General features: G+C 37.7%; 1 protein-coding gene across 1 annotated transcript in view; it reads right to left on the bottom strand.

The window, feature by feature from the left end:
* Nucleotides 1–14,987, bottom strand: part of LOC134325755 (1-phosphatidylinositol 4,5-bisphosphate phosphodiesterase beta-1-like) — a 123,518-nt gene that overhangs the window by 81,161 nt on the left and 27,370 nt on the right. Inside the window, exon 3 of the mRNA XM_063007993.1 lies at nucleotides 10,061–10,133. Coding sequence (XP_062864063.1) covers nucleotides 10,061–10,133 — 73 coding nt within the window. The remainder of the gene's footprint in view (nucleotides 1–10,060; nucleotides 10,134–14,987) is intronic.

Genomic DNA, 14,987 nt, shown 5'->3' with positions numbered 1-14,987 from the left:
GAGAGTGTGAGAGCTGTACTACTAAATTGAACACACCTGCTCCCTATGCACACCTGAGACCTAGTAACACTAACAAATCACATGACATTTTGGAGGGAAAATGACAAGCAGTGCTCAATTTGGACATTTAGGGGTGTAGTCTCTTAGGGGTGTACTCACTTTTGTTGCCGGTGGTTTAGACATTAATGGCTGTATATTGAGTTATTTTGAGGGAAGAATAAATTTACACTGTTATATAAGCTGCACACAGACTACTTTTCATTGTGTCAAAGTGTCATTTTGTCAGTGTTGTCCCATGAAAAGATATACTTAAATATCTGCAGAAATGTGAGGGGTGTACTCACTTTTGTGATACACTGTACCTCATACCTCATTTGTATATATCTCATTTGTTCATAATTTCCATCTATACTGTATACATCTGTTTACTATGTTTTCCTCTATTATGTTCATAGCACCTTAAATCTGTATCACTTAAATCTGCATAGCACCTTAATCTTAATCTGCACCTTAATCTGTATATTATGTCTTTAGCTATATATTTTGTTTATAGTACATTCAATAATATATTCACCTATATATCTTGTTCATACCACTGCCCATATCCTGTATATAATGTATATCGTAGATACCGTTTATCCTGCACTTGCTGCTTATTGCACTTCTGGTTAGATGCTAAACTGCATTTTGTTGCCTTGTGCTTGTACATGTGTAATGACAATAAAGTCTAATCTAATCAGTGCCCGCAGCATGGGTTATTGCATATGTGCAAAAGTACCATTAACATGGAGGGGTATACTGGTTTTTGGAGAGACACTTTCTGCCATCGAGGCAACATCAAATTTCAGCAAAACTATATCAGGCCTCATTCTGTTAAGACGCCATGGCTTTGTAGACACAGAGTGCAAGTGCTTCACTGGCCTGCCTGCTTCTCCTAAGACAAATGCATGCCACGTATCAAAGAGGTGAATCAGACCACGACAACCACAAAATGTTAAGCAGCTGAAAGGTGATGTAACAAACATGTCTCTGTTTTTCTGAGTGTGGTTATGATGTCACAAAGCTGATGTAACAAACATGTCTCTGTTTTTCTGAGTGTGGTTATGATGTCACAAAGGTGATGTAACAAACATGTCTCTGTTTTTCTGAGTGTGGTTATGATGTCACAAAGGTGATGTAACAAACATGTCTCTGTTTTTCTGAGCTGAAGTATGATGTCACAAACGGGATGTAACAAACATGCCTCTGTATTTCTGAGTGTGGTTATGATGTCACAAAGATGATGTAACAAACATGCCTCTGTTTTTTTTCTGAGTGGCAGTATGATGTCACAAAGGTGATGCAAAAAATATGGCTTTGTTTTTTGAGCTGAAGTATGATGTCACAAACGGGATGTAACAAACATGTCTCCGTTTTTCTGAGTGGGAGTACGGTTTCACCAAGGTGATGTAACAAACATGGCTCTGTTTTTCTGAGTGGGAGTACGATGTCACCAAGGTGATGTAACAAACATGCTTTTGTTTTTCTAATTGGCATTATGATGTCACAAAGGCATAAAACACATCTGTTTTTTGAGTGGGAGTATGATGTCACAAATGTAAAGTTACAATAATGCCTCTTTTTCTAAATAAGAGTATGATGTCATAAAGGTGATGTAACAAACATGTCTATCATTCAGAATTCGATTATGATGTCACAAACGTAAAGTTACAAACATGCCTGTGTTTTTCTGAGTGGGAGTATGATGTCACAAAGATGATGTAACAAACATGCCTCTGTTTTTCACTGAGTGGGAGTATGATGTCATAAAGGTGATGCAACAAACATGTCTCTGTTTTTCAATGTGTGGGAGTATGATGTCACAAAGGTGATGTAACAAACATGTCTCTGTTTTTCACTGAGTTGGAGTATGATGTCACAAAGGCAATGTAACAAACGTCTCTGTTTTTCATTGAGTGGGAGTATAATGTCACAATGGTGATGTAACAAACATGCCTCTGTATTTCTGAGTAAGGGTATGATGTCATAAAGGTGATGTAACACACATGGCTCTGTTTTTCTGAGTGGGAGTATGATGCCATAAAGGTGATGCAACAAATGTCTGTTTTTGCTAAGTGGAAGTATGATATCATAAATGTGATGGAACTGTAACACTGAAAGCCTCTGTGTGCTCTGGTGTTCCTGATGTGCCACGCCCCCTCTCCATGAGCACACTGTCTGTCTCCTGCCACGCCCTAGCTCATGATTGGTTCCCCTGAACTGATTAGCTCCAGCTGCCCTCCATAAAAGAGGAAAGCTGGAGGACTCCTTGTGAACTATTGTCTTTGACTCTGACGTTTCATTGAAAAAGATATTTATTAATAACAAGACAAAACCAGAACATACAATACTAAACAAAACTAAACACAGCTAACTAAAGCAAAATGGCTAACTAAGGCTAAATACACTAACTTAGGCTAAACAAGATAACTAAGACTAAACAAACCAAAACATAACAACTATGAACAAGAGCTAGGAACATGACTAAACACGGGCTAGGAATATGACTATACAAGAGCTAGGAACATGACTAAACAAGAGCTAGGAACATGACTAAACAAGGGCTAGTAACATGACTAAACAAGAGCTTACAGAGCCAAAACGAGTCCAGTTAAGATGTCCAACAAAGCCCAAGCAAAGATCAATGAAACGTCAGAGTCAAAGACAATAGTTCACAAGGAGTCCTCCAGCTTTCCTCTTTTATGGAGGGCAGCTGGAGCTAATCAGTTCAGGGGAACCAATCATGAGCTAGGGCATGGCAGGAGACAGACAGAGTGTGCTCATGGAGAGGGGGGCGTGGCACATCAGGAACACCAGAGCACACAGAGGCTTTCAGTGTTACAGGAACAAACATGTCTCTTTTTCTAAGTGGAAGTATGATATCACAAATTTGATGAAACAAGATTTTCTGATTGGGATTATGATGTCCTAAAAGTCTACTTTTACTGAGTGGGAGTATGATGTCACAAAGATGATGTAGTATACATGCCTTTGTTTTTGTGTAAGTGGGAGTATGATGTCTTGATGCAACAAAGATGTCTCTTTTTCTAAGTGGAAGTATGATGTCACAAATTTGATGGAACAAACATACATTGGATTTTCTGATTGGGATTATGATGTGGGAGTGGGAGGTGATGTAACAAACATGCATCTGTCCATAATTATGAGTGTGTTGCAGGCATCAGTGTCAACATTTGTTTAAATTTACAAAATGATTAGTAAAAATATTGGAAATGTTGTTCTTTTGTCTGCTCATATATAATGAAGCCTGAAACTCTGGTATAAAAAGAGAAGCCATACATAAATGTGAGTTCTGAGTTCTCTCTGTCTGAGCTTATCTCAGCTGGAGCAGGAGACAGTAAAATGTGTGCTGCTGTCAGATGAGTCATTGTTTAGCTTGTTTTTGGGGGTAAAACAAATGTTGAGGACCATACAGACTGTTATCAGCAAAAGCTACAAAAGCCAGCATCTGTCACTGTATCGGGGTGCACCAGAGCCCACAACATGGGTGATTTGCATTTGTATAAAGGTACCACTGATGCAGAGGCATATATTGGGATTTTAAAGAGACACATCTAGATGATTTCTGGATGAGGACCAAATGGTACATTTAACCCACTATCTAAAGTAGCTCTTCATTTTTTACAGGTGAATCCAAAAGATGCATGTTTTGAAAAAAGATCCAACATTCCACCCTTAACTAGTCTGGACTAGCATGTCACTTATTAACAATGCTGTTCTGGTAGTTGAAGGACTGGTCCTACGTCTTTTTAGCTTCTTCTAATTAATATCTTAGTATGTTTTTATGTTCACTTTAATGTTATCTTAGTAAGGTAATGTTCACTATGGAAGCACTTCTGTACGTCGCTCTGGATAAGAGCGTCTGCTAAATGCAGAAAATGTAAATGTAAATGTTTTATGTCATTTTGTTTTGTCCTCTACTGTAGATTCTACAGTAAACCCCAAGTCTCTGCTGCTTTGATATCCAAACTGGCATTTGGTTTATCAGCCTCTCTAGAGCGTGTCAACAGATGGGCTGGCCTGATTTCATGGCAGGGATGTTGAGCTGATACATCTCCTTGAGGCACTTTTTTGCTTTTTATGAAGTAGGAAGAAATCAAAGCACATTCGTCTACTTTTGGCTCAAATCTATATTCAATCCTCAGCTTTATATGGATGGCTCTTTGCCCAAAGGGTAAAAATGTTATTGTTGAAACATGGTATGATTTAGTATAAATAGAAAATAGTACATTCAGTAATGATTGTTACAATTTCTGGCACTTATGACAGTTGTTTCAGGCAAACCATATGTTCAATACCAAAAGCATCCCCCATTAGCAATGTGCCAGCAGATTTTTAGCAGATGGATACACATAAACAACCCGCTACTTAATCCTAAAATGTGAATTGTAATGCTGCCTTAATTCAACACATATATTTAATAGATTGCTGATGTCTCATATATTATTATAACTGGTCAAACATTCACAATGGGGCATTTTAAAACTCAGTTGTGCAGGATGTTAAATTCATTTGATATTATTGATCTGATGTCTACACAGATTTGGCAAGAGTTTGGGGATTTATACCTCATTTAATTTATGCTATGTAATGCACTGTTAACCCATATATTTTATAATAACACACTATATAAATACATCAGGCATGAATGCCATAAAGTGTAAAGGCAAAGTGTTGGGGCATCAAAACCTGCCAGAACAGCTTTGGTGCACCTTGACATTGATTCTTCAAATTTCTGGAACTGTACTGAAAGAATACAACATCATACCTTGAGCTTTATACTCTCTCTATGTAAACTAATTGCTTTTTAGTGACCCATTGTGCCCTGTGAAAAAAGGCATTGTCATCTTTTAAAAAATTCCATCATCATAATAAAAATGTTTAATCATACTTATCAGGCAGAATAACTTGTTTCGTATTGAACCTCTTCTAAAGTAAGATAAGTGGACGCAAACGAGGCACTAAAATCCACACCACAGCATAACAGAGGCAACAGACACCCTTACTGTAGGAGTCAGTGCTGTTTACAAAGCGTAATGGGATGTTAATTGCTTTATTAATTAAGTACACCTGTCTGGACAAATCTGTACTTGTAACCTTTCTTTATTTCAGGACTTCAGAGAATTGCTTTAGGTTTTTGCTTTAGTTTTTCCTTTAATATGTCACCTAACAGTATTTATATGTTACTGTCACACCATGTGATGTATGAAACATTGTGACTTTGCATCACGTACATAAGGAGGCCAGTCTTGCTTTGAAATAGTGACCTGTAAATTATGTGTATTTTTATAACTGTAGATGTTATGTACATGTTTGCAGAGAAGTCGCCTCATATCTGTAGGCTTTCACTGTCATACTTTATTCTGTGTATATAGTGTTATTGAAAAACAATTTATTGTTCTATGTTCATATGTTTATATATGTGTATATTTATTTATATAATCACTGTATAATTCACACTCAGTGATTGTCAATAACAAAAACTTGAGTAGTTAAATATTTGTTTCCTCAAACTATAATTCTATACACACATGCTGCATTTTGTGCTTTAATCATGGAGCTACTCTAGTTTTAGTATAGTGTGGTATTTGACCTAATGTGTATTTAATTAATGCTTAGACCGTACGGTTAATTAGGTATTGGTTCGTTTGTTTAACTTAACTTGAACTTTGCAACTGAGTATATGTATTCTTCCTTATCATTAATCAATGTTATAACACCACTTTATACTGGTCATGGTCGTGGTGGGTCTGGCTTCTTTGCATTACTGGACACAATGCAGTAACACACCCCAGACAGAATGCCAATCAATTGCAGGGCCTCAGGAACCACATCCACCTCCCCAGACCCCCTTACCAGACATAGCCAATCATGTCTGTATGTGAATACCTGACTGTCTGTAGCACCTCTGGGGTTTCTAACCCTGGGGTCCACTACCATGTATTATGAGAAAATGAATAACATGGGAGCAATAATCTGTACCCCAAACACTCCCCGTCAGGGTATGTTCCTAGCATCTACCTGGTGTTTTCAAGTAGCTCTTGACCTAGTGCAACCCCAATCAAGATTTAAAAAAAATCTTTCTCCTAAATGATTAAATAAAAATTGGTCAGAGGAACGTTGTTTTAAAGGCTGGTAGTTGATGCTTCTGGCTCAAGATCTTTGTAAAACAATTTCACTGCTCTAGCACAGAAAATGGTTCATGTAAGATGTGTGATTCTGCTCTGTAATTATACATGCCTTTGTTTTAGTTTTACCATAAATTTAATATTTTTTTTCACAGCTTATAATAAAGAAATGCATCAAAAAATAGGATGGCATTAAGGCTTCATCTGTGTATTATGGAAATGAAGCTGTGTACTGCAATTGGTGCTGGTAATACATTAAAACCAAATGGTTTTCTATTATGGGGTTTACTTTGCCTTCGGGAATAAGAGAAGCGATTAGGGATGGGGATCTCATTGTTTTCGTCTAGAACCAACGCTCAATTTTTATTGCAGTCAAAACTGCATTTGTGATGATGAGTTCGATTAAGGTGGAACATTTTGCAGCTTTTTACAATTAATATCTATTCTAGTCAAAAGACATTTTTTCAGACTTTCCCTTAAGCAAGCTGTATCTGTATCTATCTGTATCCAGCAATCTGTATGTAGCATTCAGATGTGCCTCATTTTTTATGTTTTAGTCAGTGCTGAGTGATACATTTGATTATTGTGAAACACTGCGACATCTCAAGTGACTGGATGTGAGATTTAGCGTCGCATTCATTTTCTCTGTTCACACAGCTTCGACCTTGGCATGCAGGGGGTGGATGGATGGTCACGGCTGCAGGCACTTTCATTTACATGTGAAGATGTTAGATATTAAGGCTCAGGATTAAAGGTTGAGTTTGTTTCTAGATTATTAAAAAAGCTAATTTATAATCATGAAGACATTCCATGCATAGAATCATTAAACAATGAGGTTATTACAAAGGTTAAACTGTATAGAACAATTAAATATCATTTTTTTAGTCATCTTTGACTATTTTCCTCTGAAATACCTTTAGCCACAATACTAAAGGCTAGGCACTACTGGGCTACTTAGCCATTAGTTTACCAACAAATGACACATTTATGTTCTGCCACTTTTATTATTATTAGTGTTGTTATTTTAATTCATCTTCACCAGTAACTTAATTTTCTTAGTTAGAATTAAGGTACACCCAGCACACTGGAGATGCTGCCAGTCAGTATGATGCCATCACACACTCTCTAACCATTTATAGTTACACCAAGTGACAATTAGGAGTATCCGCTTCATGTACCAACATGTTTTGGGGGATTTTAAGTAAACCTAACTTAAGGTGGCCTAAATCTCCCTGCTCGGCAGAGTTCTGTACAGTTTACCTAAACAATACTGGTGAACATTTGTGATGACAAGCAATATGTGAGACAGATTTTTTTATGTAAACATAGGACTAAAATTAGCATGGAGCATCATGTCTGATGAGCTTTTATTGCTTTCAGAGAGGCAATTAGGTTAGTGAAAGGATGTTAGAGTCTGTATCAAGTATTAGCTATATTCGGAGCGTTGCCTTTGTTATTTACATGATACTGATTTCAGAGTTGTGGGTATTGGTGGATATTCTATCCTAATCTAACACTAACATCTGCACATAAAACCAGCCAAATTTGTGACAATGCAATCTGGTTTAGATCTTAACATTGGTGCAGTTTTGTATTTACAGTGCTTATTTACCATATCCAATATTTACTATTTTAACAAGTGCAGTATATCATGGTGGCTATTATAATGTCACAACTCAAAATGCATTGGAGGGAATGCGGCAGTGGAGTGATGTGACAGAGCTTGGGTAGATTGAAGACTAGGCATGAGGCTGCATTTTGAATCAGTTTCAGGGGTCTGTTTGTAGAGATAGGAAGACCTGCCAGAATGAGGTCTAATCTTGAGATAAGGTTTGGTTTGTTTCTAGACTAATATGATAAAAACCTCATTATAATGGGCATGCAGCCCAGATGCACAGTCCATACACAGAATACACAGTGAAAATATTAAGGTATTACAGAGGTTGTACTGTATACAACACAAACAGTATCATATATTCTGTCAGATTTGATACAATACATTTTGGCTAAAATACTTTAGCTACAATGCTAAAGGCTAAAAAGTGGAGTTTCTGGAACAGAGAACCTGGTGGGGCACAATAAACTCTATGGGCGCTATCTCATTGAGCAGTATCTGACATGTCAGTGGAACTACACACAAACCTACCTGCTCAATGAATCCAAACATAAATGCACCTTATTAATGAAGTCACAAATGCACACATCAACGTAAAGCTGGTGATGGCACAAGTGGAGATAAACCACAAGTGGTGGTAAAAAATTAACACGTCTTGTAACAACGCAAAACAGACTCAGACCAGTGATTTTTACTGCTTGAAAAAAAAAAAAAAAAAAAGCTGCACAATAATATGGACAAACTTGTTGATACATTTTCTGTCAAAGTCCAGCAATCACTAAATGAATTCATTTTCAATAGATTCTTTTCCAAACTTGTATAAAATTATTGACTTGATACATAATACTGTCTTGCTATTCGTAGTAGCTGACAACTTTGATGACTATGGCTAGCTGCATAGCAAGGCCATTGCTCCAATATAAAATATTTTGGGTTAAGTTGACAAAAAAGACAAATTAATTCCTGTTTAGACCAGGGGTGCCAACACTTTCGTGGCTTTTAGATCTGCTATTTCAGTCAACAGGTTGGCCTTATCATTTTTCAAAAAAGCTTTAAAGCTTTTTTAAATGTGCTGAATGGTGTCAGCCAGGTTTATGTAGTCTGGACAATAGCTGCTGATGCCAATTCTCAAACCGTTTTTCAAGTGTTCGTCAGTAAGGGTGGACCAACATTTAGACTTAATTATTTTCATGTGGGATTCACACAAGTGGGTTGATCAAAAAATGCTGTCAAATACATGGCACACATTCTTATGTTTGGACATTTTTTTTCTCAGCCAGCAAGTTCCAAAATTGTCCAGCAGAAGCTCTTGACTACATATAAATGTCTGATTGTAGGGTTAAAATTCCCCGAATCATTTTTGGTTTCTTTGTGCTTGGTTGCGCATTCATCTTCACAAACATTGTAGGTTACAAAAAGACAAATGCAAAAATGGTGCAAACTGGCTACTGATGAATGAGAACTTTCTAGATTAACAGTGCTGTAGGTGGGCTGAGGAATAGTTATGGTAACAAACCGCAAATTAAAAAAAGTGGCCACATTTCATGTCAATCACGTTGACCTGTTTGAATAAGGCGTGATCTACCAGTGTACACTGTGTGATTGGTAAATCGCGATCGACGTATTGGGCACCCCTGATTTAGACTAAGGGTGCATTGTTGCAATCTGGGTATTTTCCAAAGTTGCCCAAATAAAAATTGAGAAAGTTAGATTTATTTTGTGTTATATTTCTGTGTCACATATGACAAAGATGATTTGGCTTCTTTCTTCTGCAGAGTAAACGTAGCCACTGTCAGTGTATCTGACTAAAACATCTTGTCCAGTACAATCTGGTGTTTTGCTATGAATTATTGAATATCAGGTATTGAAACTGTTACCTACTATAGCTCATGCACCAGACCTGTAAAAGTACATTGCTGGTTTTAATGTTTGTTTGTATAAAAAAGGCCACCCTTAACAGACCTGTTACTGTTTTATTAGAATGAGTGCAGATGCTGCCTCTGGCTCTTCATCCTAGACTGCACAGCCCATTACACCCATTCAGAGATTCTTATCTCTCCCACAAGCCCCATTAATCTATATTTAGTACAGGAGGCAGGGGGTACAGCAGGTGTAATAGATAAGCCACCTCTTTAACCAGGATGCACTAGATAACTAATCTGACTGCATAGATGCACAGATTTGGGCTAATATGCCAAAAAATTTGAAGTATAGCAGACAAAACACAGGGCATGTTACATATATAGGTTAGAGACACGTACCTTTGGTGTTTTGGTACATTTCCCTGTTCTTGCATCCTTGATATGAGTGATCTCCAACAGATCCGTTTCCTGTCGTGAATAAACACAGCAGTTGTCACTTATTTCATTGCTCATCTGAGAGAAAGGCAAGGAGAATGATAATAAACATGACATGACATGAGATAATGTAAATGTGACGGGGTAAATACGGGCTGGCATGTAAAACAGTTCAGGAAATCAAGTTGACAATTCTAAACAAAAATGTTCCTGGGAATGTGTGTAATTACTGAGCGCTGGACTGTGTCCTACAGCTTCAGAAGAATTGATAGTTATGCCATTAGACAACTGCACATTTCTGAGTGCAAGCTAGATCTGAAAGCATCCTCATGGCATGGCCCAAAAGCACAGAACTGAAGACATTTGGTGTCTACATTTACTTTTTACTTTTTTCAAAAGCTTGAAGTTAGATTTAAGAGGACTGGTGACTTGCTATCCTTTGTTGTTACATCACTTGGTGGTACGTGAAAGTGCACATGGGTGATTTGTGTCTGTTTTTCTTGTTCATTCAGGTTGCGTGATGACATTGATGCATGTTTGCTGAAAACAAAGCCCTCCAAGCACCAATAAGATTTTGTAGAGAGCTAGACCTTAAATTAAGGTCAGATTATGAGCAGTTGAGCTTTGGGTTAATCAGTTTATGTCTACACAGCAACAGTCTCAAAAACTCAATGTATAGCTTGACTGTTTTTGCACTTGACTATTTTATCTTTTGGATTCTGGACAGGTATACTGGGCACACCTCTACATTTAATCACATAGGTACAGCTCCTGTGTCTAGACACATAATGCCAAGTTCACACTACACGACTTTCAAGTTGTTCAGGTCGCTGTACAGTTCACACTACATTTTACATTTTCAGCATTTAGCAGACGCTTTAATCCAAAGCGACTCACACAATGAGCGGAACACGATGAGCAATTGAGGGTTAAGGGCCTTGCTCAGGGACCCAACAGTGGTAACTTGGTTGTGGCGGGGCTTGAACCGGCAACCTTCTGTTTACTAGTCCAGTTCCTTATCCACTGAGCTATCACTGGCCCTACTCAACTAGATCTCTTGTAATCGGGAGTCATTGTGGGTTTCACACTACACGACTGATCGGCGATAGGGGTTCACACACTACACGATCTATCACCATGAGGTCTGTCTGGTCTCCCAAACTACGTTTTATCATGAAAACGAGAAGTCACAAGGGGTTTAGTGATACCATGTGCAAAAATTCACTTTAACAAGAAGCGCATGTGCAGCGTAAAAGGAAGTAAAGAAGTGGGTTTGGCTAAGCGGCCAGCAGGGATTGTTCTGCAAAGAGAGTTGGAAGTTAAATTTTTTTTTTTTTGCAATGCAACCTTGGTATTATGGTTTGATGTGGATGATAAGATCACAAAAAAAAAGCTTGTTTGTGTGCCGATGTATTTTTATGCTATATTTTGCCCCTGTTCCACATATTTACAGCTCGTCCCCCAGGGTTAAATTTTATTTGGCATTCGTAAAAATTACAACCTGATTTCAACACCTTTTACACTACATGATTTTGAGTTGCTGACCGGTCCAGATATTTAGCATGCTAGATATTTTTTTTGAGTCTGTGAGCGCTCGGTGAGCGCTCGGTGAGCCGCTTAGATCGAGTTGTTGAACAATTCACACATAGCGATCGAGAGCCATTTTTCAAGCCCCTGGCGAACACAGAGTTGCTTCCAAGATGCCACATCTCACCTGTCAGCGAGCAAAAATCATGACAGAAGTCATGTAGTGTGAACTAGGCATAAGGTAAAAGGTGCTAAAGAGTGTCAATCTATTTACTGTTGGTTTTGTAATAGGGAGGAATATAGCTAGCTTTTGGGGTTTGTTTCTGTTTTAATTGTTTAATCTGAGATATATAATAATGTAGGTGTAATTTGTTTTAAGAAACTGGTAATTCATGGTCCATTTTTACATTTTCAGCATTTAGCAGATGCTTTTTATATCCAAAGCGACTTACAGTACTGTGACAGTATACAGTCTAAGCAATTGAGGGTTAAGGGCCATGCTCAATGGCACAACAGTGTCAACCTAGCAGTGGTGGGGCTTGAAACAGCTTCCTTTTGATTACTAGTCCAGTACTTTAACCACTAGGCTACAACTGCCCTGTTTTTCTTTTTTGTAAATATAGTTTCTGTATATATTGTAAATACTTAACTTTTTTGGTTTGGTTTGGTTTGGTTTGGGATGGATGGATGGATGGATGGATGGATGGATGGATCCATTTCCGAATAATGGAGACCACAGTGCTTTTCGGGACCTTCAATGCTGCCGAAATTTTTTTGTATCCTTCCACAGATTTGTGCCTTGACACAATCCGGTCTTGGAGGTCTAAAGAAAATTCCTTTGACTTCATTGCTTGGTTTCTGCTCTGATATGCACTGTCAACTGTGAGACCTTTTATAGACAAGTGTGTGCCATTCCAAATTATGTTCAATCAACTGAATTTACCACAGGTGGTCTCCAATCAAGTTGTAGAAGCATCTCAAGGATGATCAGTGTAAACTGGATGCACCTGAGCTCAATTTTGAGCGTCATAGCAAAGGGTGTGAATACTTATGTACCTATTATGTTTAAATGTTTACATTTTTAAAAGATTTACACAATTCACTTTGTCATTATGGGCTATTTCGTGTAAATAATAAAAAAAAAACTATACTCAAATCGGATTTCGAATATGTCTGTAACGTAATGTGGAAAAAGTGAAGGGGTGTGAATACTTTCTGATGGCACTGATAGATTAGATAGATAGATAGATAGATAGATAGATAGATAGATAGATAGATAGATAGATAGATAGATAGATAGATAGATAGAGAGTGTTACCCCTAGATAAACCTCAGGGTCATAACATATCATACTGTTAAACTTCACTGATTTTACAATGAACAAAATTAATTAAAATACAAAAACCTTCTTATTTGATACAAATGATATGCTTCTAACTATGTGGTAACACTAGAGGCCCATAAAGATGCAAAGATGTGCAGAGATGCATACTTTTGTCTAAAAAGCACAAAACCTGTCCCACTGATTATTAAAAAAAAACTAATATGGTCTAATGGATTTATGTTTTCAGGAAGCCAATGGACACCTTTGATCCACAATGTCTGCTGTGAAGCTTTAAATACGGTATGAGATCCATAATGGTACAGGAAAACATCTGGTAAAAATAGTCTAAGGATTACTGCACATAATAAAATTATATATATTTATATATGAGTTCATTTTAGAGCATATATGGTGGCACAATGACACAGCAACATAGGTCCTGAGGAGCATAAACCACAAAAAGTGCATTGGCTATTCTAAATTTCTCCTAGCTTTAAGCAAAGTGAATGTGAGTGTGTGGTGTGTGTGGCCCTGTGGGGATAATAATGCCTACATACATACTGCTTGTATTATTCATGGTTTAATGAACACCATGATAAAGTGCCGTCTAAAGTCTTCCCAATTGCCAGATTTAAATATCATTAAAGACTATAAAGTTGATTTACACCCGCTATATCACTCAGATAACTTTAATTATAATGCTGGTGACTAGACTGGGTTATGAAGACCAAACTGTAACTGTAACCAAAAACTAGCCTGACAATGGAACAGGGGTGACAATGGCCACATCTGCTTATGCTTTTTCTTTGTCTAAGTGATCAGGAACACACTTGGAACACAAACTTGTTTTCACTGTGGTTATTCGATTACATTTAAGAATCAGGTCAAATTATCTCTTAGCATAAGGTTAGTTTGGGTTTTCTTTTTGACCTTGGCAAGATGCCATGTGCTTTTAAATAAGTGCAGTCAAACTAGTCCTACTTATATGGGCAAAGCTAGATCATGACAAGGAAATTTTACAAACCAATGGCATTGTAGAAATGTTCCTACACCAAAAAATTAATAATATAATAATAAACCTATAACTTTTTTTCCTTCCAATCTAGTCATATCCAATTACCCGATTGCATTACGCTTCCTCTCTACTAATGTCGATCTCCACCCTGGAATATAATAGGAGTCGATCTCCTACTGCACACGTGTGCAGTAACCGACTGCATCTTTTCACCTGCATGAGGCGAGTTCATATGCAGATCAGAATTGTGTACGGAGAGCCACACCCTGATCAATGCATTATCACTCTTTCCTGTGCAGGCACCATCAATCAGCCAGCAAAGGTCATAATTGCATCAGTTATGAGGTCCCGTCCAGCACCCCCTTGAACAACAGCCAATTGTTGTTTATGTAGGCACTCAGCCTACCAGATGGCAGAGCTGAGTTTCGAACCAAAAAATTCGAAATGTCAGCTCTGGTGTGCTAGCATGTTTTACCGCTGCGCCACATTAGCCTAAACCTATAACTTAACAAACATGTAAAAGTTTATTGGACAAAGAAGTCATTCAATTATTCAGTCTCAGAAAAATACAAGTTGCATAAATAATTAAAATCTTAAAACTATCATGACGTACGTTTTTCTTAATAGTGTATGTAAACGTTTGACATTAACTCTAAGTTTGTTTGTTTGTTTAGGATTTTAACGTCATGTTTTACACTTTTGGTTTACATTTATGACAGACGTGGTAGTCACTCATTACACAAGATTCATCAGTTCACAAGGTTATATCGAACACAGTCATGAACAATTTAGTGTCTCCAATTCACCTCACTTGCATGGAAACCGGAGCACCGGGAGGAAACCCATGCGGACACGGGGAGAACATGCAAATTCCGCACAGAAAGGACCCAGACTGCCCCACCTGGGGATCGAACCCAGGACTTTCTTGCTGTGAGGCGACAGTGCTACCCACTTAGACACAGTGCCGCCCTTAACTCTAAGTATGTCTGTATTACATTAATATTTAAGAGATTCAAGTTAT

Source organism: Trichomycterus rosablanca, chromosome 13, assembly GCF_030014385.1.
Source record: "Trichomycterus rosablanca isolate fTriRos1 chromosome 13, fTriRos1.hap1, whole genome shotgun sequence".
Lineage (NCBI taxonomy): Eukaryota > Metazoa > Chordata > Actinopteri > Siluriformes > Trichomycteridae > Trichomycterus > Trichomycterus rosablanca.
This window is presented reverse-complemented; position numbering and strand designations above follow the sequence as displayed.